The 25647-nt window shown below is 47.1% G+C and overlaps 1 protein-coding gene across 1 annotated transcript in view; it reads right to left on the bottom strand.

The window, feature by feature from the left end:
* Positions 1–25647, bottom strand: part of APAF1 (apoptotic peptidase activating factor 1) — a 65118-nt gene that overhangs the window by 17937 nt on the left and 21534 nt on the right. Inside the window, 14 exon segments of the mRNA XM_078865829.1 lie at positions 2998–3123; positions 4307–4432; positions 5634–5756; positions 6809–6931; positions 7915–8040; positions 9015–9143; positions 10276–10443; positions 11045–11170; positions 12902–13033; positions 15415–15540; positions 16397–16523; positions 20479–20663; positions 22490–22609; positions 23895–24020. Of these exon segments, the coding sequence (XP_078721955.1) occupies positions 2998–3123; positions 4307–4432; positions 5634–5756; positions 6809–6931; positions 7915–8040; positions 9015–9143; positions 10276–10443; positions 11045–11170; positions 12902–13033; positions 15415–15540; positions 16397–16523; positions 20479–20663; positions 22490–22609; positions 23895–24020 (1863 nt within the window).

Genomic DNA, 25647 nt, shown 5'->3' on the forward strand with positions numbered 1-25647 from the left:
GTTGCAACCAACGCCTTGCTTCCGTTGTAGGGCCTCGTGCGCTTGAATACTCGTGGCGACTCTCAAAGAAGAAATATCAATCTCGTCAGCTGTGTTGATAGGGACCCCCAGGTCCTGCGCCAACTTGAGCAGCTGCTCCAAAACCATCGCGTCTTGGCCCTCCTCGTCCATCCGAGGGAACGCAGCATCAGCAAGAGCCAGCAACGCCGTGCGATAGGCCAGCGCGGTCTCCGTGGCCGCTTTCCGTCTTGCGTAGAACTGATGGCGGCACGTAGAGGGAGGCCCGTAGACCCTGGCCAACAAACCCAGCGCATCCTTCAGCGTGGAGCGGTCCGACTTCCGTGCAGCCCTGAAGGCCGCGAGCGCATCGTCGTCCAGCATGGCGGGCAATGCCCGCAGCGCCGTAGCATCGGACCACGCTGACATCTCTTGATGCGCCAAAAACCTTCGCTGAAATTGGCCCCAGTCTCCGCCTTCCGCCTTGAAGGCCGACAACGTGGGCAGGCGCTGCTGAAAAATGAAGTCATCCGCCTCGTGGTTCCTCTCCGCCTGTCCGTCGGTGTCTAAGATGGCGGCTCCAGCAGCAGACGTAAGATGGCGGACCCCCTCGCGCGCTGATGACGTCGATGCGCGCGCTTGGGAACCCACCACCACGTGGCGCTCGCCGTTCCCGCCAAAAGTAGGCCCAGGCGCAATGGCGGGAATCCCCCATTCGTTTTGGCGGGAATCTGCGGGGCGACCTTGTAAAATGTCCCCCACCGTCCCCGCTCCTCCCGACGAGCTGATCTCCGCCAAGATGGACGCGGCGGCGAGCAGCAGCTCCGCCAGTCGGGAGTGCGCCTCACGAAGCCCGGCGTCTGTCCCCGGTCGCTCGGCCGGCGCCGTCGACGGACCCTGCAGCGTGGGCAAGTCCTCTTCCTCACCCCCCGCCACCAGCGGCCCCGAGTCGTCCAGGTCTTCCTCGCGGTCAATCCCGTGGGTCCTACGGGTCTTCCTCGTCTCCATACTTGGAAGCCCGTTTCACTTCTGACGCCAGATGAAGTATTGGAAAATGACGGCAGGAAACTCCTTGACGGGAACACACTTCTTTTATTAAATCTTGACTTGTAACAATACAACGCGTGGCCTCTCTTCTTCACAATGCGCTTCTCTTGACTCTGGATTCTGTGCTGCCGGCTCTCTGTGCCTCGTGTAGACTCCGCGCCTCGGCTACACTCCTCTCTCGCCTCGTGTAGACTCTGCGCCTCTGCTACACTCTCCACTCGCCTCGTGTAGACTTTGCATCTCTCTCTCTGGCTACACCGTATGCATACTCGGCTCGTGTAGACCTTCCTCTCTCTCTGGCTACACCGTATGCATACTCGGCTCGTGTAGACCGTTCTCTCTCGCTGGCTACACACTATACATTACTCAGCTCGTGTAGACCGTTCTCTCTCGCTGGCTACACACTATACATTACTCAGCTCGTGTAGACCGTTCTCTCTCGCTGGCTACACACTATACATTACTCAGCTCGTGTAGACCGTTCTCTCTCGCTGGCTACACACTATACATTACTCAGCTCGTGTAGACCGTTCTCTCTCGCTGGCTACACACTTATACCTTACTTTCCTCTACTCTCCATTACTCTCCATTACTCTCCTCTCCGGGCTCTATCTCTGCACCTTCGTCTTCCTTTCTTAGATGGTTCCACTTCTGCCCCTGCTCCTCTGTGCATCACCTTATATACCCCTTCTTCCCGGGAGACGGAGCGGATGCGGACCTCAACGTCGGCACCGCTCCTCAGTTACCCAATCCCCACGCGCTATCCCTACGATCCGGTTCCGCTCAGCGCGTGTTTCCACTCCCCGACCAATCACACCGCGCTGCTACCCGATCACTCCCTCTGGGCGCGTCACCGGCACACAGCCAATCAGCAGCACTACCCCCACCCGCGCACTGACGCCTGCTCCTCCCCGTCAGCGCGCGTCACCACACACACACCCGTACATACGCGCTGGCACACGACATATACACCCAGCGCGTATCACCACTACACATGCAACACGGGGATTAATGCAGCCAAGATTAATATTTCTAATTCATAGATTTGGCCAAATATGTGTGGTAAGACCCTCCACCACTAACAGCCAAACAAATCAATTGCCAGACATGCGTTTGACATGCTGATTACAATTATTGTTACAGTGTTTGGATAAGTTGAAGAACAATATTCACAAACAAATTTATCACTTTGTATAAAGTTTCGCTTGAAACTGGAGCCAAACTTTTTTCAGACAAGATCCAAGAAGTCAGAATAAAATTTAAAACCTAACCCAAAAATAAATGTTTAATCAAAAGGTTTTAAGGTTGCTTGACGAAAGGAAAATAAAGGTTACATGAAATGCAACTGGTGACATTCCAATGCTGAAATACTACCCGCAAATTACTACATTTGATTACACACAGCGACAAAGTCAATCTCTAATGTGAAAACCTGTCTGGACCCTCCTGAAAAAGGGTTGAGACTCTGCATGGCTTTCCTGAGTAAACAATAAAAGCCTGTACTTTACCCCTCATACAACACCTGAAATAAGTTTTCAGAATAGAGGGTTGGGAGACCGGGAACGAGGATAAGGGGCATAACAACGGCAGATTAGACGGGAGCCGGACTCAGAGGGGTAGAAAGAAAAAATACTCGTCTCGTCGTCCCTTATGTTTTGCTGCTCTTTATGTCAGCTGTGTTTCAGTTAAACCCCTCTCTCCTTTCATCATCCCTTCCCCTTTACTAAAAAAAACTCACCCTTTCCCCCTTCGGTGAGACCCCCCCCCCTCCCCCGTATGGTCTGATGCAGCGAGCCCGTTCCGCATCTTTTTATCCCCTTGATTTTCGTAACCGGTTTGGCTTATGTTAATGGTGTGTACACATAACGGGCCCGCACATTGCCTCAATAATAAAAAAAGGCTGTACTTGAATACATTTTGCGAGTGTGTGCGGTTACCGCAGTGAGGCCTTACCTTGGTGGTTCCGTCAAATGAGCAGGAGAGCAGGAGGCTCTGGGACAGAAGGCAGAAGCACTTCACGTCCTCTGTGTGCTCGTCAAGCAGGGAGCACTGCCCCCCCCCTTCCCTCCACCTCCACATCTGAGCACAATGGAAGACAATTAATTCAACCTCCATTTATAAGAGCAGATAATTACAATTTCACTTGCAAGTAAGTTGACACTCTCGTAACAATATTCTTTGCATTTATGTGGCATTGCTTAAATGCCCCGACGACTCGAAGAACCTTAACATCCTCGTGGCACGTCCCCACCTTTGACTGCGACTCCATCATTAAGAGTCAAGGTCTTCAGAGAGAATCTAATTCCCTTCCAAAGTCAATTAAAAGTAAAGCCCCTATCTCATGGCAGATGTCCCTATGAGACAATTGCACCTCCGATTAGCACGGTTGGCTACGTACTGTGCGAAAGTAGTTCAACATAAAGTACATACATAGGTGACTAAGCACCGGCCTGCAAGCAGTGGGCAATAGTTCACCAGTAGGGGGCAATGATTGCTATGTTTGTAATCCCAATTCGTGAGTCATTTGCCAGAAATGTTTTGCGAATTCGGAAATCTAGGAACACATCGCACACACAATTGCCTACTCGTTTGGAACGACGTAAGGGGATTTTTGACATACATCCGCAGCATTAACCAGGATGGCCTGCCGGATACGATCCACGAGCCTCTGTAACAAGCAGTGAACATGCTATCGCTGGGCTATGGCTTATTTCACACAAAGCCTCCTGCTCACTCTTAACACGTCCCATGGAGATGAGAGACCCCATGACGCTGTTTTATTATTTACCACTGTCAAGCAGCTCATGCATTGCTATAAATTAAGAGCGGAAACATCTAGTGTCTGTGAATCCTCTTATATGCGGTCTATCTTCCACATCATCGTCACAGAAGAGAGGCGTTCTCCTCAATGTGAAAAACGTGTCCCCTTGTGTCATAAAAGTTTGGGTGATGCCCAGTGGGGGGTGAGGTTGCTGTCATCCGAATTCAGTAAATTTGCAGGTAACTTTTCAGCATCAGAATGTTTGCCCAATAATGGTTACTTTATTTTAAACAATAATTTGTGGGAGGAAACGGGGGATATCACATACAGAACATGGTGGTGTAATCTCATACAGAACGTGGTGAGAGCATACAAACTGTGCACACAGATAGGCGTCCGAATCAGGAATCAAATTCAGGGGCTTCTTGCTGTGACGCACGGGTGTGTATGCACGTGGGAAGTTGAGTGCATGGGAAGTTGAGTGCATGTGAAATCACGCACCCTCAGAGTTGCATCATCGGAACAGGAGAGGAGAACGTGTCCATCCATCAGGAACTGGCATTGTCTCACGCACTTTGTATGCCCCTCCAATACGTGCAGGATGTTGCCACTCTCTGTGTCCACAATCTAGTGCACACACACAACAGATCCCTCAAACTATGGGGCAAGTTAAGTTTATTATATTTAACTAGATGAAAACTCTTTAGAGACACGGAATAGTCTCATTTGCAAGAGTGACTTAGGTGACCAACGCTATGAGAAACGTATGGGGGCCAGCACGGTGCACGGGGGGGTGGGGGAAGTGGTGTGGCCTGAACCACTCCTGGCTACCTCTGTCTTTCCATTGTTGACGGTCATGCATTGCACCAAATGCTCGTGTAAGGCTGAATCGACTTAAGGACAGGTAAGGGCAGGTTCAATCATATCTTTTGATGAACATGCATGGCGAGATATCAAATACGGGTTTGCTGGAATTACAGAAAAATACAAAGGTTAATTGTATAACCATTACAGACTGTTGGGACAAGTGCTGTTAAGCAAGCACCTTGAAAACCAACACGGTACACAGAGGGGGTTATTGTGGTCACTGCTGGTGTCGACTGCTGCACCAGATAGACTGAGTCAACCTAAGGACGGCCTCGAACAGGTTGAGATATGTGCCCGTCATGTCGGAATCAGAATATATTCAGCATCAGAATATTAATTTTTACTGGAGGAATGCCAAATTTCATTCGTGTTACTGTGACGTGAAATTTTCCAAAACGTCGCCGATTACACATTTTTAATTTTAAGGCTACAGTGTTATTGACGAATGAGTTGATAATTGTGATATTTATGCTAGTGAACCACTGCCAATGCAAAATCACCAAATAATTTGGTTAACATCCATTCGGATGTTTTTTCTCTTGCTTATTTTCGTACTTAAATTTTATGTGATTTTTTTGTAATGTTGTAGCGCTGCGCACTAACTACACCACTGCTCCATGCACCTTTCCACCGCTTTCCAAAGACAAAGATCCCCCCTATATAGCCTAAACAGACTGTTGGGGCAAATGCTGTTAGCGAGCACCGATGAAGGCCGGCACGGCATACGAGGTGCGTGGCCAACACCATGCCTGGCCGCCTTTGTCTCGCTATTGGTGATGTTTACACACCGCACCAGGTACTCATTTGAGGCTAAGTCAGCCTAGGGGAGGCCCAGGACCGGTTCAGATATTTGTCTCTTATGTGGACAGTGAGCGAGAATTGAACTTGGGTCCCCGGGTTCGTAGCGCACCACCCTAACCACTACACTGTGCTGTGCAATGAAGTCTGCGTGCGTGTAAACCTGCATGATTCCGCTCTCACAGCCCATCGCCGCAATGCTTCCATCCCCGCTCAGGCAGCAGCAGCGAACACGCGATGGCAGTGGGTCGCTCACGCTCACCACCTGCCCCGTCTCGTCAACCACCTACACCCGCCCACACACACACACAACAATGCAAGTTTCTCTCTTCCCCCCTCCCCGCCTCTGTCTACCAAGCGGTAAGCATGGCTACACCACAGTTAATCAATCAGCAGTTCGTGGGTGGTAGGGTAAAGTGTGGGTAAGGCCGACCTCTTATAACATCTAGTCAACGTGGTACAGTAGACCAACACAATCTTGAGCATTCACGCCGGTGGAGGCCGTTCCACCAGCAGCTGAATGAGCAAGCAAATGCAGGGCTGCCCCTGTGCCTTTCACACACGTGTGTGTATGATATGTATCATCCATCGACTAAATTTGAGTATCCAAAGGTAAGTACGGTGTTAAGGAAGCCACATGACATGGGTTTCACATCGTTGCATTACAGCATGACCTCATGTTATTGCATAACGTCATGTTACAGATTGTGCGGGGCCGTAGCTGAACAGCTGTCCGTCTTATTTGTTGTACATTCCGTACAATAATTCTCGCAGGGCATAGACCGTGTCACATCGCAACCACATTCACGTTGCGTCTGTGGCCTGGAGGAAGAGGGTGGGCTGAGCCCCTCCTCCTTCTAAATCAGCTTTTCCTCCATCATCTCATTGTCATCATCGTTAATATCATAGGTATGTAAACTTAATTTAATGTTTATTTATGATTTATTATGTTATTGTGTCATGCACTGTATTTTACTCGGTGTTTAGTTAATAAACAGGCAACTTAGTTAAGCTATGATGAGTATGACAACGGCCGTAATTCCCCGAACCTATTTTCCATATTCCTTGTACTTTCAAACCACGGATTTGCCTACCGCAGCATTTTCCAGGAACCTAACCCCCGCAGTTGGCGAGGGATTACTGTATGCCTAAACAATGTGCAATGAACACTAATTCATGAGCAAATGAAATGCAAATGTACGCAAATAGAACGTGGGGGGGTAGCCTGGATCGACTCGAACTTTCCCTTCCCCCCTCAACCTAAAAAAAGGCAACCCGGCTAAGCGTGCTGACGAACAACGAGCTGTGCACAGATCGAGGCGGTCTACGCTCCCACACCCGCAGGCAGTTGTTGATGTCAGGAGCAGCGATATGGAGAGAGCCGTCCTCCCGGAAGAGCGTGTGCGTGTCGCGTTTGAGGTACACGCCGGCCGCACTCTCCTCCCCGTTCACCTGCCACAGCTAGGCACACACACCTCCGATTAGTACGGCTGGCTACGTACGGTGCAAAAGAAGCTCAACATACATACATACACAAGGGGCCCACGTTTACTAAACCAAAAAATGATAAACTGCTTTCATTTCACCAAGTAAGGCCCCACTCTACGATATATCTCTTTTTGAGAAGCGGCCTGGCTATCACAAATTATAGCTAAACAAAGTGTCTTATCATCACGTGGAAATTTATATCAGCAGAATAAATAACAAACGAACAATAAGCAGAATAATATAAGTAAATATATAACTGGAAAAATATTGATAACTATAAATAAAAATGAACATATAATAAATACACCATATGCTACTACAGCAATATACGATTACTACAGTAACTATATACGCTACTACAGTAATACATACTATATACGCTACTATAGAGTTCAGAGCGAAGCGGTCAGGTAGAGTGATGATCCAGCACTCACCGATTCACTCCAGTCACTCGCAACACTGGCAGTCAGACACCTCCTTGTCACTCCTCTCGCTTCTACCATGGTTACTGTTCCCGTGAACTTCACCGATGCCTTCACCCATGTTGAGGGCTCGGTTTACCAGACTGACTGTTTTATCTCACCCATACCGTGTTCTACCACCACACTGCAGGTCACAACAATGCACTCACTCACCCACCTACCTCACCCCCTTCCCCATACACCACCCACTTCCCCATACACTCACCCACCTCACACTCACCAACTCCACCACTCACTCACCACACTGCAGGTCACCTCACTTCTTTGTTTCTTCCTTTTCCATTGCTCTACTTTGGAATTCCCTACCATTGTCTCTTGCTCAGTTCTATAAACATGATAACTTTAATCTATTTACAACTTTATTAGTGCTATTTGTTGCTGGGCCGCTTGACGTGTTGATCCCTTGGGGCTGTGCTTAGCAACAGTGTAAAAGACAAAAAGCCTTTCCTTCAAGTTCAGAATGAGGGCACTCACGGAGACTGTGTGGTCCTCCGAGGCAGACAGCAGCCACGAGCCGTCGGCTGAGAAGGCGACGCCGTGCACCCAGCCCACGTGACCCCGGTAGTCCGCCGTCTTGCGGCAGCTCTTGACGTTCCACATCTGAGAGGACGATGCAGAAGAAACAACGCGGGCGCAAAGCGAGGTCGGCCCACTGCGCAATCGACCTGCCCAGTGCTGGCCAACGGCTCGCGCAACGCAAAACTCAAGCGCACCCTGGCTTACACATCCAGGAATCTCCTCCCATCCCCACACAGCTGTAGAAATGTCCAAGGTTCTCACGTTTCTAATTCAAATTAGGGCGGCAGGGTGGCAGCACTTGGGCCTCACAACAAGAAGGGCCTGTGTTCGATTACAGACTCGGGTGCCTTTCTGCGTGGGTTTTCTATGTTCGCCCCCTGTTATCTTATCTTAAAATAACTTATATATCGCCTTAGATAAGGCGATATATAAAAACAGAATTAACAATGATACATATGAATGTAATGGTGGAGATGGGGTGAATGAAATAGATGAGAGGAAGCAATGGCCAATCTCGGATGTGTGAATTCGGTGAAAGTTAAATTGATGACAGTAAATGATGATGAATGGACTGGATGAATAGGGAATGAATGAAAGCCATATCATGAGAATATGAAGAGGGAAAGTAATGGTGGTGGTTATGGGGGGAGGTGAAGGGGTCGTGGGGTGAGCTAGGGAACAATAAGTGAGTTTTGAGTGTGGAGCGGAAACTAGTGACCGCAGGTGACTGCTTAACAGTAATCAACGCAGCCAGGTGGCTCAGCAGTAGTTGCGGCTCGCAAGTGGAGCTTACGAGTTTAAATAACGGTTGGGGTTCTACTCGGCGCATCATCTCTCTCAGGGATTGATAAAACGAATACCACATTGTGGGGAAGTCAACAGTGGTTGTCCTACGGATAGACTCACCCTCGCTATAGGAATGTGGAATGTATGCCGCTGACTCAGGGCTGTAAACACGAGACAAGCACCAACGCCTCGACGTTCGGTTGAGCAGGAAAATCACCGGAACTTCACGACCACCGCGCCGCCTGTTCCAGATGTTGCAGCACCAGTACCTCTAGGGAGTAGGAGGAGAGCCCCACGGCGCAGTGCAGGCTGTCGGGAGCGAAGGCCACTGCCAGGATGGTGCAGTGGGCGTGAGTCCTGAGCACGTTCTCGCACGCGACCGTGAGAGCGTTGAACACCTGGCGAGACAACGACGCCACCCCCAGGTGAATTCCGGCCAGATCGGGGGGCCGGCCCCACCTGCTGCCCAGGGCGCAAGGGCGGTGTTGCTGAGCTCGTTTAGGGCCGCGCGCGAGTAGGGGGATTAACGAGGCGTCATTTGCGACAGAGACCTGGGGAAATTCATTGACCAAGGACGAATCGCAACATGCGCGTCCATTACATATGCCGGGTAAAAGACTATATGAAAAATAAAGTCATTGGGTGATGGACATTAACTTGGTTGAGCCTGGTATGCAGCAGGTCTTGGGTTCGCTACCGACGCCTGTATATTTGGAGTTTGCGTGTTGTCCCCATGGTCACGTGGACTTTTCCCTTCATATTTAGAAACATGCGTTTAGATCAGGGGTGGGGAACCTTTTTTCTGCCAAGGGCCATTTGGATATTTATAACATCATTCGCGGGCCATACAAAATTATCAACTTAAAAATTAGCCTGTTATATTTGGTCAAAAATTTAATTAACTCACCCCTAATGTGATGGCTGTAACTGCTTCTCTTTGGCAAGGCGTGTGATGTTAGCTGGTATTGATGATGTTGCTACTTGCAACTGCTTTTCCAGGTTTGGTCTTAGATTTATTGAATTTCGAGTTCCGCCTGCGGTTGCCTTGGCAGGGCCAGACCAAATTATTTGGTCGTATACGGTCCGCGGGCCGGACATTCCCCACCCCTGGTTTAGATTATTTGGCTGCTATAAATTTCCACATGACAAGCCACTTCGTTGCAATATCATTTGTGGCCAGGTCGCTTCTGAAAAAGAGCTGCACAGCTCAGTGGGCCTTGCCTGGCAAAATAAAAAAGACAGTTTATAGAGTTTGACTTATTTATCTGATGACGTCACACATTTGACCAGCTGGCTCGGCGGTAGAGCGAAACGGCTCGCAATCAGAAGGTCGTGAGTTCAAATCCTGGTCGGAGGTCCACTCGGCCCATCATCCCTCGGGGCTCAAAAAAATTTGTACCACTTTTTGGGGAAGTCAACAGTGATTGTCCTATGGTAAGACTCATCCCTGCCATAGGAACGTGGAACTTCCAGCACTTTTTACAGCTGTAAACGAGAGATGAGTGCCGCCTCAGGAAATCGACCACTCACGAAGATGATGTTTTCTGCGACGGCCACGATCCGGCTTCCGTCCGGGGACCACGCGCAACTTCGGAGGGCGAGGGAGCGCTCCCCCCTATTCGTTGCCCCATCCTCGGAGTCGACGCAATCGCGCACGTCGACAGAGCACTCCTCCTGCCGCAGTTTTACGCTCCACACCTAGGGCGCGGGTGCGCAGACCCAGACACACGCAGACGTAGAAAGACAAAGATCCCCCCATGTGTAGCCGTGACAGACTTTTTGAGCAAGTGCTGTTAGCAAGTGGCATTTACGAAGGCTGGCATGGCACACCAGGTGGTGGGTGGCTAGCACTACACCCAGCAACCTTTGTCTCCCGAGTGGCGAAATTTTCAACAGGTACTCATTTAAGGTTGAGTCGACCTAGGGGAGGCCCAGGACCGGTTCAAATTATCGTCACTGGTGTTGGCCGTGAGTGGGAATCGAACTTGGGTCACAGCGCACACAGTCACATGTACACAGACACACACACACATGTATTAAACAGCGCAGATACACATGTGCACAAGAGTTGACAGGATGTAGCCATGAGCGAAACACTTATGAATGGAACTGGCCAAACATCCAGATGCAGGAACCTCCTGTAAAACGTAGTCTTGATATTCAGTGAGGCTTTCTTGGGTAAATAAAGAGCATTATTTATAAAGAGCCTTATTTATCATTATATATCTACGCGAGTGGCTTGAATAACGAATGTGGAATTTTATTTGTATGGAGTGCGATGCCATCTGAGTGGCAGTACCTTGAGTGTGCAATCAACAGAGCAGCTCACAAGACGCTGGTCATCCGGAGAGAAACAGCAGCAGCGAACCGGCCCAGAGTGGCCGAGAAGGGCCGAGCCTTTCCCCTGTCCCTTCCACTCCCACAGCTACGCACACACACACAAAAAGACACAGATTTCTTATCGTCTTAACAGACTGTTGGGGAAACTGCTGTTAGTAAGCACTTAGGAAGGCCACTATGGCACACGAGGAGGTGGGTGGCCAGCGCCTTGCCCGGACACCTTTGTATCCATAGTGGCGATAATTACAAGTTCCTAACAGTGACATAACTTAACACTATATTGGATCATTCTTACAAGAGTTATTGTGACCCCATGTTACAGACAAACGGACCATCACAGATAATGCATAAATGCATGCAGACTTAGCTGGAAAGCATCAGCAAATAAATTGCATTTCCTACCCTTTTGTAAAACAAAAATATCAACATGAATATTCTTGCGAACAAGATTAATTGCATTTACTCTGGATTTTAATATAGAACGATATAATCATGTACGTAATTAAACATACAATACAATGCAACATAAGTGCATGTACAAAATAAATATTGGACCAACGACCCTGAAGTACATTCATAATAATCGTTGCATTATTATGGCATTTCTTATATGGCTCAGCAACTCAATGCGCCTCACATCTCATCATAAATATGCAAAGGGAATTCCCCAGTGGCTGTTCCTGTGCAGCACCGGTCTTTCTCAATCTTGTTTGGCCCGCGGACCACTCGGCCGATAAGAACAAATTCGCGGACCACCCAGCCCACAACCATTTGTGACAAAACGCATTCACTTCTCTCTCTCAAGCAGAATCTTTATTGAGACGAGAGGAATCCAATGAGCTATGAAGCTCTTTTTCACAAATACCAGTCATCTAAAATTATTCATATTACTATGTAATGCTGGCCCTAGAGAGGCACGGCGTGCGGTGTATTGACATCGCAGACACCACTTGGATGTGGGTGCAATACCGGCCCTAGAGGGGTTTGGTAAGCGCTGATCGATAATGCTGGATGGCACCACGATTGGCGTGGAGTGTCGGCCCCGAAAGGATAGGGTGTGGGAGTGCCGGCCATGGAAATAGGGTTACTAAGGGCCGTGGCACTCCGGTTGACCCCAGAGGACACGTGACCGGTTAAGTCTACACAGGGACCCCAAGTTGGGGCTAGGGGTGGTCACGTGTCAGGGTCGAGATCCTGCTCGAGGATTCTGGAAGTTGGTCATGGCCAAGAGCGGAGCCAGCCACGCCACAGAGGATATAAGCCGGGTCCCCCAGAGGGACTGGCGCTGTTGTTCATGCTGAAGAAACCTTCGTCTACGTTCTACGTCCTACAGAGTCTCCAACACGTGGACCAGGATCCAAGCTGCGGTCCGGTCCTTTGTAGCTAGTTACGGTGCAATTAGTGTAGTTAGCCTGGTGGTCACCACCATAGGTTGTTATTCTGTAAAGGGGCAGTTGCCCCGTGTGTTGGTGTTAATAAATGTGCTGCCTCCAAAGAGTACGTCTGCGACTCAGTTGAACTCACTACACAGGTATAAGTTTTTTTTTCCACGTCCGACACAAAAGGTATAAACGTTGTCATTATTGTCTGGATCAACCGGCGTTTGCATCACAGCCCCGCGGACCACACAGGTGGTACCGGGCACCGCACTCTGAGAACCACTGCTGCGCAAAACGAGGTGACCGAGCACCTGCCCACAAATGGCTACGAGGTTGCAGTCGGAAGGCGATGACTGCTGCTCCGTGTGTAGACCCACTGGGTGACCGAGGCGAGCGCGAGCCGAGATGAAGCCACTGAACCCGTGTGAGCGTTGTACCTTGATGGAGGAGTCCTGAGAGCACGTGGCGAGCAGTGGCTTGTGGAAGGCGTGCGCGAACGTGCAGTGCTGCACCTCGCCGTCGTGAGCCCTGTGCGTGCACAGCAGCCGGCCAGACTGCGCATTCCACAGCTGCAGTGCCACCCACAGCACACATTCACAATACACCACAGTTGAGTATCACAGAGCATCATCATCATCCATGATAAATACCCTGCTGAATGAAGGCCTCCCTGAGCTGGTGCCGCCGCCACCTTACAATACAAGAATCCATCCAGCACCTGCACATGGACAGAGTTCATTGCTCCGTCTCTCAGAGCATTATCCTACAAAGGGTCACGCACGTTTATCTATGCGGATGACCTTGTCCTGGTAACGCAAGCAAACCACTTTCCACAACATCGAATCCACTCTGAACCAAGACCTAAACACCATTGGGAAATATTTCCGGAAATGGAGTTTCAAGCCAACAGAAAGTGTGTTCCGGATTAATTGCTCTTGTGGCAAATGCTATGTTGGTCAGACAGAATGAATGATCAGCATGGAACTTAAAAAAACACTAAAGGAATATTGAATATTCCCAAATATAACTGTTGGCAGCGTTAGAACATGCGTGCCAACAAAGACACTCAATTGATTTTGATAATGTTGAAGTCCTGTACAAAACTAGTTACTACTGGCCAAGGCTAATTACAGAATCCATCGAAATTGAGAGAAATAAAAAAATATTGTACTCGTTCAGATATTTAAAGGCTTAGTGCTGCACTACACTGTTTAACTGCATGCCTATACAGGTCACCATAGGTCGATAGTGATTAAATGTGAGCAGACAACAATAGGTACTGCGATTTTACGTGCTCACAAAAACAGGCATGTGCGTGCATGTGCATGTATAATGTATGTTGATTACCCTATAAATATCCAAACCGGTAATGGATATCCATTGTAATGTATATGCATATGTAATAAGAGAGCGCCATCTCCTGTATTATTGTTGGGGGTACATTACCTTATACAGGCTATGTTTATCTATAGTGGGCATTACATCTACGTGAAAGGTGATGGGGCGGAGCCTCTGTAACGTTCCCGAAGGTTCCAGGAGGATCGTGGACAGAGGCGGGGTTTAGACTCCGGGGAGCGAATATAAGCCGGGGGCACAGCAACGTTAGAGGTCGGTGTCTGAAGATCAAGAGAAGCTCCCCGTCGCTGCTGCCCCGCCATCTCCACTTGGCGGCTCGACCTCCAGCCGCTCAGCCGCTCCCTAGTGCGCCGTCAGCCAACGGCGTATTGGTGAGCGGGTGAGTGCCACGTGGCACGGGGCAGCGCAGCTACCCGAGTGGGTGGACATCCGCAGAGAGAGAAACGAGGCTCTACCGAAGATGAATTAATAAACAACTTGAAGTCCTTACTGTGTCGGAGCCACTCATTACACATACATTAACCCCCCCCTCCCGGCCTTCGCACCTGATTGGTTCACAAGTGACGACATCACATTTATCCCTCTATTTAAGAACGAAACAGGAAGATTTCTCCATAAATCGGGTTGTTGCCTGATGCTAGTTGTAATTACTGGTAAAACCTCGTACTCGAATTGTAAATGTTGTGGGTTTAGTCTCTAACACACCGGTGTGCTGTACTAGTAATGGATTGGCATGTATTGTTTACGTGATAAACCTTACTAATTGGCTGTGTCAGGTGGTGGCAGGTTCAACGACATATTTACGCAAACTCACCCAAAAAAAACCTCTATTATGGATAAAATTAGAGCAAGTGGCCAGTGCATAAGAGGGGAAAGCTTAGCAACAACAAGAAGAGTGAGAGCAGCAGCCGGATGATCCACCACCCTCTTGCACTCTCTTGACTCCCCTACTCACTCATCCAAGGGGCTGTCCATAAATTACGTCATGCGATTTTGGACGATTTTTTACCCCCCCCCGTCACACGGCGTCACAAAAGGTCAGACCTCTCCCCCTCAAATATGACGTCACAAAGCTCTGCCCCCCCCCCCCCCCAAAAAAATAAAACATGCTTCAAATCGCTTTCAACTATTGTCATTTTAGTGCATATTTAATGTGGCGCTGCACTCTGATGTTGTAGGAGAAAATATTTATTAAAAAGTCTATTTAATTATTAGAACGTGTTGTTAATATTGATTTAAAGTTGCGCATTTTGATGTGACGTCACATTTCTCAACCCCCCCCCCCCCACGTTACACATCGTCACAAATGTCTGACCCCCCCCCCCAGGTGCGTGACGTAATTTATGGACGGCCCCCAAACGCATTCCACCAAGCTTTCGAATCATCGTTGGTGAGTATTGTATTCATTTATTTGTTTAAAATTAGTAAAAACTCATACCTTTATTAAAGTCTCTGCTTCAAATGATGAAAGCAATTACACTGTAAATGTAATGGCCTTAGGCTGGCAAAAAAATCTCTCCCTGGAACCTGGTTCACCAAGGAGCAGCGACATGGGGAAGCCGACGATGCGCCCTGGCGGGTTTGGTTGTCCCACCTTGATGGTGTGATCGGCGGAGCATGTGGCGATGACCCTCCCATTTGGCGCGAAGGTGCAGCAGAGGACAGGCTCGTCATGGGCGTAGGTGGCCATCAGCTCCTCGCCTGTTCGGGAATTCCACTTCTATGTTCCGTACACACAGCACAAACCACAAACACTGACAAATGTGCACAACCATTCAAACTCACAACAACCATTTTTTCCACTGGCACCTCGGGGACGTGTCACCGAGGAGCCGTCATGGTACGAGTGGGTACCCCACCGGCTGCTTCCCGTGCCGACCCAAAACCAATTGGTGCTCCGCTGGCCCCTCACTAAGCATCCAATTCTGGCCCGGGGCGTGGATGACGTGCGTTATGCGTTTCACATCACACCTGAACAAGCGCAATAAAAACTGCATCCAGACATAGTGGGAGCCTTGCGGTGCCGAAGAAGTGTTTGTGAGAGAGTGTGTGAATGTGTAGTGTAGCGGTTAGCGCGCTGCACCACGAACACGGCGACCTGAGTTCGATTCCCACTCATGGCCAACACCAGTGACAATTATCTGGACCGGTCATGGGCCTCCCCTAGGTTGACACAGTCTCAAATGAGTACCTGGTGTGGTGTGCAAACATTACCACTGGGGAGACAAAGGCGGGTGTCGTATTGGCCACCCTCCCCCCCCATGTGCCACGCTGGCCTTCATTGGTGCTCGCTAACAGCACTTGCCCCAACAGTCTGTTCAGGTTATATGGGGGATCATTGTCTTTGAGTGTACACCAGTTTGTGCGAGCCAACTCAAACACAGCATCACTGCATTGTCTACACGAGTCTCAACCGAATCATTGACATTGTTTTTCTAAAAAGATGACACCTTGGGCACAAGACAGTGTGGGGAAGGATGTGGATGAATGTCATAGACAACATGATGACCGGAGAGTATGACGCAGGGATAAAAGAGAGCGGGTGATGCGAGGCGGCCAGGCGCCCAGTTGTTTACCTTGAGGTAGCCGTCGCCAGCGCACGACGCCACGTATTCCCCTGAGCGCGAGAAGGCAGCATGGTACACGGCACCCGCATGCGCACGCACCACCAAGCGCTGCGACACCGCCACACACGCCTTGTTCCTGCCACGTGCCAGCACAAAGGGGTGGAAGATAACGGCCATCTTGCGGTCTCACCCCGTTACGCTTGAAGCCACAACGAATGCCATTAGCATGGCGACCGAATGTCAATCGTCGACCTCTCGGTGGGAAGATCATCTTTAGAAGCCATCAGTGTGTTCCTGCTCAGGACCAAACCTTCCATCAATCACCGTGGTTGTGTACAAATTCGTCATCTCAACATTGAAGGCTTTTTTTCTCCGGGCGAAGTGCCACCATCTAGCGAAGATCCAGAAGACGAACAAAATCAACATCCTCGCACTCCAAAAAACCCAAGGTTCCAGCTAGGAATTAGCGTGCCGTCATCACATACACGGTAAGAAGCCGCTAACAACAAGCCATGCCCACTCATCAACATACAACCAAGCAAATGAGTTCATGTGAGAGCACAACAGGGCCTGCAATGCTACAAAGCCTACAGGCCGATGTAATGGCCACTAGAAAAACGATCCTGAGAGTGTTACTTTCTTTGGAATTTGAAAATCGACTGAAAAAACATAACCGTATGTTGAGCTTGGTGATACATGCAATATGAACTTAAATACTTTACCTAGTTTATATATTTATATTTAATGATCTGTTTACCTTTCCTACACATTGCACTCCGCCCGTTTTGTGTTGTAACTTTCTCACTCACCCCTACTGGACATCTGTGAAAAAGAGCTTAATAGCTCATCGGATTCCTTCAAGATAAAAATTCTGATTCTGAATCGAGCTAAGCTAAACAATATTTTGTTTTACCAGGTAAGGCCCACTGAGCTATATAGCTCTTTTTTAGAAGTGACCTGGCCACAAATGATAGCTCAACGAAATGGCTTATCACGTGGAAATGTATAGCAGCCAAATACTCTAAACACGTGATGTTGATTCTAAATGTGGAGGGAAAAACCGGAGGACCAGAAGAAAATTCCACGCCACCACAGGGAGAACATGCAAACTGAACAGTATCCATAGCTCTTGCGTAAGCATGTAACACAATACTCATACAACACACTACACTACTACAAACCACTGATATGTGTACCCTCCTGTGTAAGCGTATAATTAATCGGTGGTGACGTGACGAATAGATCGAACTTCACCACGTTCACAAGAGGGACTCTTTCATTTTCACTACCACTGGCAACAAAGGGGAATCCATAGGGGTACCTTCATTTTGTTTGTAAAATGTACCATTCCAGGTGAAGTAAGTATTGGTAAGGGAGTGTGCCTTACCAAACCTGGTACATCTGAATGTTTTCATGGAGAAATTTGAAACAGATGCCATCCTGACATCCACGTATCTTTTCCTTGTGGAAAAGATACGTAGATTACACATTTGTCATCTGGCCACATGGCCAGACAGCACTGGACCAATTTTTCAACCACATCAATTCCATTCACCCATCCATCAAATTCACCATGGAAGTATAAAACGATGGCAAGCTACCATTCCTGGATGTTTTAATCGAGAAGAGACCTGATGGCTCGTTGGGACATTCTGTCTACAGGAAGGCCACCCACACAGATTCCTATCTAAAACCTGATTCCCACCACTATCCAGCCTAGAAGAACTCCCTCATCAAAACACTACGCCATAGGGCACGTTGCATCTCCGACCAGCAACACCTAGCCAGTAAGCTGGAACATGTACACCAAGCCTTCAAGATGAATGGATATACAAACCGCACAATCCGCAAAGCTGTATCCCCAACCATGGGGAGAGAGCCATCTGAGGACCCAATCAAAACCATCACCTTGCCATAAATAGCAGGTGTTACCAAAAAGATTTTCATAATTTTGAACAAACACAAGATCCAGGTTCGATTCAACACACAACACAAAATCCGTGATTTGATCCCTTCTGTGAAGGATGTGATTACTGACATGCAATACCCTGGTGTCTACAGACTAAGTTGTGTCTGCGGTAGCAGTTACATCGGGGAAACGAAATGACATGTCTCAGACTGTGTTCGCAAACACAAGGCAGATTTGAAACACGGCAGAACCAATACCTCTGCCGTGGCTGATCACTGTTAGAACGCGGTCGGTTCACACGACATTGTTTTTTCAGAGACCAAGGTACTCTGCAAACCTTCGGGCTACCATCAAAGATTTGTCCATGAAGCCATCCAGATATATAAACACAGACACAATTTCAACCGAGAAGATGGGTACAAACTCATCAATCATTGGAAGGATGTTATTAACCATGTAAGTCATAACATATAATAATAATAATAGGGTTTTTCCCTTTTTTTCTGGCAACAAAACTGAAACCTTTTTACAAGGATTCATGTCTGCATTAACCACAATACTTGCAGTCAAAATGCAAACAAAAAACATACTATGATAATATATGCATTGTCCTTGAAACTGATTGGTCCACACCAAAGGACGGCCTTCTTTTGAGCCTCGACCCAATTGGTGCTCGATCAGAGGACGCCAAAAGGCTTACAGCTCAAAAACAATGCACTATCAAAGTAATAAGGGCTCGGGGTGAGCATCTACATCATTATTCCTCCTTTTCCAGTACCAAAATATAATAATAGGGTTTTTCCCCTTTTTTCTGGCAACAAAACTGAAAACTTTTTTAAGGACAATGCATATATTATCATAGTATGTTTTTTGTTTGCATTTTGACTGCAAGTATTGTGGTTAATGCAGACATGAATCCTCGTAAAAAGGATTCAGTTTTGTTGCCAGAAAAAAGGGGAAAAACCCTATTATTATATTTTTATGGACACTTCAACCACTGACTATTTGCTTACCAAGGAAAGCCTCACTGAGTCTCAAGACTGCCAGGAGGGTCCTGCCAGGTTTTCACAGTGGGCGGCAATGTTACCATGTATAATCCGATTGAGTAATTTGCAGGAAAAATTTTGCATTGGAATGTTTTGGCCAAAACCAGTTACATTGGGGGTGGTTTTTTTTAGTTATGGGAGGAAACTCCGAAGGAAACCCATGCAGAGCAGGAGGAAAGCATACAAAACTCCACGCATAAATGTGCCCCAGTCGGGAATCGAAACCAGGCTCAAGTGTTGCCACTGCACCACCCTGCTGCCAAATTTAACACAATTTATATCTGAATTTGAATGCCATCAATAAATAAAGCTGCTCAATTCCGAATTGCAGTAATATTTTAATCAAATGCCGTTCCATTATGCATCATATTGCACCCTGTAAAGCTTAAACAGCAGTCTGCAATGAGGACACGGGGTAGGACAATTTATTTTAGATAAAAATATGGAAGACATGCAGCTTTGAAGTTCAATTTTAAACACACCATGGAGGATCTTTAAATAGCAAGATACTAATTCTCTGGTTTGGGATGAGGCTTCCATTCAAAAGGTTAAATTCGGAGGATTGCATGTTTTGCGACAAATAAGTGTGGTTAATGCAGACTTGATGCTTTGTAAAATGTATCTATTTGGTGTTTGAACATCTTAACACCTCTTTTGTTGCAGAAAAAGGTAAAACCTCTTCTTATTTTTTCATATCAAATAAACTTATTGACTGCAAAATAGTACAAATGTTATCTTCGAAAGGATGATGGGCTGAGTCTATACGAAATGGAATGTTAACTCCTCTGATTACGAGTTAAGTGCTCTAACCAGCGCCACCGCGGCCCCTATATATTAACGCATACATGTTGCAGGTGACGGGTGGCTTGTTGCGTCCCAGGATCATGAGAGGTGGAGGCGGCTTTGGAAGGCCACCATCCAGCAGCGAATTCATCATGGTTGATGATGAGGATGACAGTGTACTTCTCTACGCATACAGACAAAAGTCTTGTACAACATATTTACGGGTCGGGTGTTGTTGAAGGTTGTGCCGGCCGAGAATTATGACCGAGCTTGGTAACGTTGCGCCGAGGATGCAGAGAACCGAGAAAAAAATCTAAAGACTCAATGGAGAATGCGGCATGGCCACCACTCACAGCCAGTCGAGGTAGACGGTGTTTGGTGGGTGACCGTGGGCAAGGCGCGCACGAGCCTGAGCGCAAACCGCCGAGCTGTCAGGCTGGCACAGCGCCAGCTGCAGCACGTCTGGCAGCCGCGTGGGTGTAAAGTGGTGTCCATTCACGGACAAGAACGCAAGGAAGTCCTTCCACATCGACCGCTCCTGCACAGAGATTCAGAGCGTGGGTGCGCAACGCAAAGCCAACGATATCGACATTGTAACTTTAAATATATGTTAATTTATTTACGATACAGAATAGATTTTTGGGTCAGGCCACATAATAATCTAGCCTATTTTTTGTTGTGAAACCCCCCACCACATGACATAGCCAAATTAATAAAATTTTATAATCTAATTTGTACAACCTAGCCTAAGCCCCCGGGTTTGCCGGCACGGGTTCTGAATTTGACGAGAGGCCTCACGCAGACTTTCTGGCAGGGACTGCAGACTAACCGATTAGTCTTTAAGTCCTGAATTCGAATGTATTATGAGTTTGCATGCCCCTCCCCCCCTCAAGACAGAGAGTAAGAATATAACCCCTGGTTCACTCCAGAACTTAGCGACCTCCTCCAACAAATAAAACAAAGCATCACGGATCACAGCAACAAAATCCAAAACTCCTGCAGCCTCCCACTTTTTCAGAATACTCCATAATAAGTGTACTTAACATCATTGGAATTTCATTTGCCAGTAAAAATATGATAATTGTTTTTTTACCCTTCTATCTGGCAACAAAACTGACACCTTTTTACAAGGAGTCATGTTTGCATAGACCACAATACCTGCAGTCATAATGCAAACAAAAAACATAACTCTGATAATGTGCACTGTCCTTGAAGTTGATTGGTCCACACCCGAGACAGCTTTCCTTAGAGCCTAGTCTCACATGAGTTGGACCAGATGACGCCAAAAGGCGCACAACTCAAAGACAATGCACCATCAGAGTATGAGAGCTCAGGGTAAGCATTTACACCATTGGAATCTCATTTGCCAGTAAAAATATGATAATTGGTTTTTTACCCTTCTATCTGGCAACAAAACTGACACTCAACATGTTATTGCCAATAGAGAGCCAGCTTTCTCTGGTGAACATTCCTATAACTCCAGATTCATCGTCAGGGAACCACGATGGCGAGATGTTAACTACCTTACCTGAGATCATGGGTTCGATCCCGACCCTAACATATGTATATTTGGAGTTTGCATGTTCTCCCCGTGGTCGTGTAGATTATTCTTCGTATCCTCCGGTTTTTCCCTCCAAATTTATAAACATGCGTTGAGAGTATTTGGCTGCTCGGTTACTCTCTCATCTAAATCACAATGCGATGCTCAACTTTCAATCTTGATAACTTCGCTTGCGTTTTGACATCCATCCTTGTTTGTGTGGCACACCCTGCCATCCATGCATGATCCAATAATACGATTACATAAATTTGAAAGTATGTTACATAACACCTCTCGTAATTCTTCAAACGTCAGCATCAGAATATTTATACTGGATGAATCCGATGAGCTATAAAGCTCTTTTGCACAGCCTCAGTGGTCAACTGAGGTCACTTCACTGTGACCAAGACATTTTTTTGTTCATGGGAGCTCATTGGACAAGATAATCAGGCGAGGGGATCCAGCTCTTGGACGTGTGTAAGATCATGCAAATAGCAAACCAACGATTGTGTTGAGCAGTAATATCTTTATAAAATGCATATTTATTCCAATATAACAACAAAACACGTGCAATTCACTCGGCTCTGCTTGACTCTTTTAAAACTTCACTTGCAAATTCCAGCTGCTATAGATATGTTAATAACTATAAATTAATGTTGTACCACAATGAGAAAAAGACCCATCCAAACTACACTGATACGGTTTCATAAACACTCCCGGACATTTCCAAGGTCATGGACCCCCAATTGAAAATAGCAGCGAGTCAAGAGGAGGTTGAAGTTCGTGGAGGGAGTGGAGGACTCGGCGACGGTGCGGGGAAGCACCTGGCTCGAGGTCGTGATGAGCTCCTTGTGCTGCAGGTAGTCGTTGATGAGGTGGGCACAGCCCACGACTCGCAGTTTGGCCTCCACCCACTCGAGGGAAAAGAGCAGCTCGCACAGCTCCTGCACGCATGCGCGCGCAAGTTTAAGTGTGCACACAGATTCACTGTTGTAATGCAATGCCCCCCCTCCCGCCCCCTCTCAGAGGACAAAAAATAAACAGAAAATCCAGCAGCGTGTGCTCACAGTCATCTCCAAAATTGGCCAAAACGTAACAAAGTTTGAAGGAAATATGCGAGTCCCGGTGTGATCGCAAAGCAGTGGGGCGTGGCAGTGGTTGCTAGGGATCATATCATCACTCCCACTTCACAAACCAATCACCGGCCAGAAAAATAACCCCATGCAACATGGCCACCATATCATCATCGCTCCATGCACATCAGTCATTGTGGTCGGGGCAAGTATATGTGTTATTAATGTTTATTATATTTGTTATTAATGTGAATAATTATGTTATTTTATTAATTATCAGTTAACATTGTTTTACTTTGACAATAGAAGTTCTCTCCTCACATCACACGGTTTACTTGCCTTAACTCCCTTATGGAAAGAGTTTACGAGTCTTAGCTTACACAATTTCTATAATTGCGCAAGTTGTTCTGTACTCTGGCCCCAGCATCTGAATTTTACCTGTTGTGATGCGGTGCATGAGTTAGTTTATAATGCGGAAATACAGTACACAGTGAGCTCAGCAGCAGAGCGAGTGGCTTTCAACCATTAGGTTGCAAATTCAAATGCTGTATTGGCCCATCATGCTGGGGGTCAACAATGATTGTCATATGGATAGACTCATCCCTACCAGTCACCATCTATTGGGGGTATTGGAAACCACAATATTAAACAAACTCATGAAAATATTTGGGTCTGTTGATAATTAAGAATAATAATAAAAAAAAACTGTTATTTCAACTCCATATCGACAACATCTCAAAGAAAATCCATGTAAAATGAGGGTTTTTGAAAAGAAACAAGCACTGCCAACTGGTCCGACTATGTCCTCAGACTGTGGAAGCCACTGCTCCGCCGCGCTTTGACGATTGTGACGTCGCCTCCAGGTGAGCCGTAAATACAACACTCAATAAACTCAGCCCAGTATTTCGCCTTGCACTCAAGATTTGCACTGGATTCACCACACAAGACCGCACTATTGTGACCTCAAATACCACGTCACCTCAAATACCACGTCATTTTGTTCCAGAGCGATTTTAGTTGGGCTCGATTCAACTTTAAACTTCTTAGGGACAATTCTGCGCTGTATCCAGCCAACTCTTTAACGCCACTATCAAACCCAAGGCCAATAGTTTTCCTACCCGGCTGCATGGAGATGTCTGTGTATGTGTGCACAAACCTTTTTTTGGCCCGCCTCCGCCATGTGAGTCGCCAGAAAGAAGTGCACGTATCCATCGTCCGGCAAAGAGGAGAAGTTTTTGCCGGAGTGTGCAAAGTAGCGATCGACAAGCTTCGCGTGACGCTTCTGCAAGTGGACAGCATCATCTTGAATTATCACAGTTGCTTTCGTATGGCACTCATTTAAATGCCTCAGCAACTCCATTCGCCTTACATCACATCTCATCTTGTACATTTTCATGGCACCCCTAGTGGCAGCTGTCCATATGTGGCACAATCTGACAAAGCATCTGGCCTGCAAACAGGCATTGAACATCTTAACACCTGTTTCATGGCCAGAAAGGGTAAAACCTATTCTTATTTTTCATAAAGCAGAAATTAGTCTGATAGTAGGAGGTAATGATTGCTGCTGTGAACAATTCAAATTGAGTAATTTGCGGATAATTTATTCAATTTCGGACCCTGGCGCTGGCACACAATGGCCTACCCTTGCGAATGACACCAGGGGATCTTTAATATTCATTGTGAAGTAGATGACACGTAGTATTTTATAAGTAACACACTCACAGTAATAACCAGGGTGGCCTGCCGTATTCGAACCACGGCCTCTGCAACAAGTGGTGAACGAGCTACTACAACAACAATACTGTCATTGGTACAGGTTTGTTGTATATTTATTTGACATTATCTGAGCACAGGCTCAAAGTCCCAAAACGTCAGGTGGGGAGCAACAAATAGCACAATAAAAGCTGTAATAGATCAAAAGTTAACGCATTTCTTGAATTGAACGAGGTTATCATATAAGAGCTTGGGAACGAACGGAGACAATGATGGGAGGAAATTCCAAAGTGGAGCAGTGCGAGGGATGAAGCATAAAGAGAAGCGAGGTGACCAGCAGTGTGGTGAGTGAGTGAACGGGCGTGCGGGTGAGTTATTGTGATCTGCAGTGTGGTGGTTAAACACAGCATGAATGAGGCGCAACAGGCAGTCTTGTAGAGTCCTTCACATATACAGGTGTAATGGCTATCTTGATTTGAAGCTTTCGTGACTGCAGGAATCCATACTCTTTGGTTCTTTCGGTAAAGTCACTTAGGTATAAAATAAAATAAATCACGACGTTTCGGGCGCAACACTACTAACTACGTGACTTTACCGAAAGAACCAAAGAGTATATAATGGCTATGTTAAAATGCAGACATGTGCCAAATTATCCTTATGGCGGTACCCCAGGGTACCAAATAATACAAAATGGCCGAGGAAATTAAATATTTTATTTCTGGGACACTATTTTTTCCAGCGGTGTACTTAACTCCGCGACTGGGGTACCAAGAAATCCGAAATCAGTGCTACTCCGCGATGTCGATAATGGATTTTTTAGCAATAAAAAATCCATTATTGAAAATTTCAACTTTGAATAGTGCATCGTGTACGGCTCGTCAAATTGAGTCGATTGCCGCATCGCCGACCATCAACAGACTAAAAATAACTGCATCACGGACATTATGCGAGAGCCATGGTACTATGGTACCCCGGGGCACCGCCATAAGGTTCAAATAAAAAATGCATTACACTGTACAAGCCAGGCAGCTAATTAACCCATCTGGGTGGCACCGAGGAATCAGTCAACTCACTCCAGGTGGCTCAGCAGTAGTGAGCGGCTCGCAATCAGAAGGTCGCGATCAGATCCTAGTGACTCAGCCCATCATCTCTCTGGGTTCAATAAAATTATAACTACTGATGAAGGAAGCAAACAG

The sequence above is a fragment of the Lampetra fluviatilis genome, chromosome 21 (genome assembly GCF_964198595.1).
Source record: "Lampetra fluviatilis chromosome 21, kcLamFluv1.1, whole genome shotgun sequence".
NCBI lineage: Eukaryota > Metazoa > Chordata > Hyperoartia > Petromyzontiformes > Petromyzontidae > Lampetra > Lampetra fluviatilis.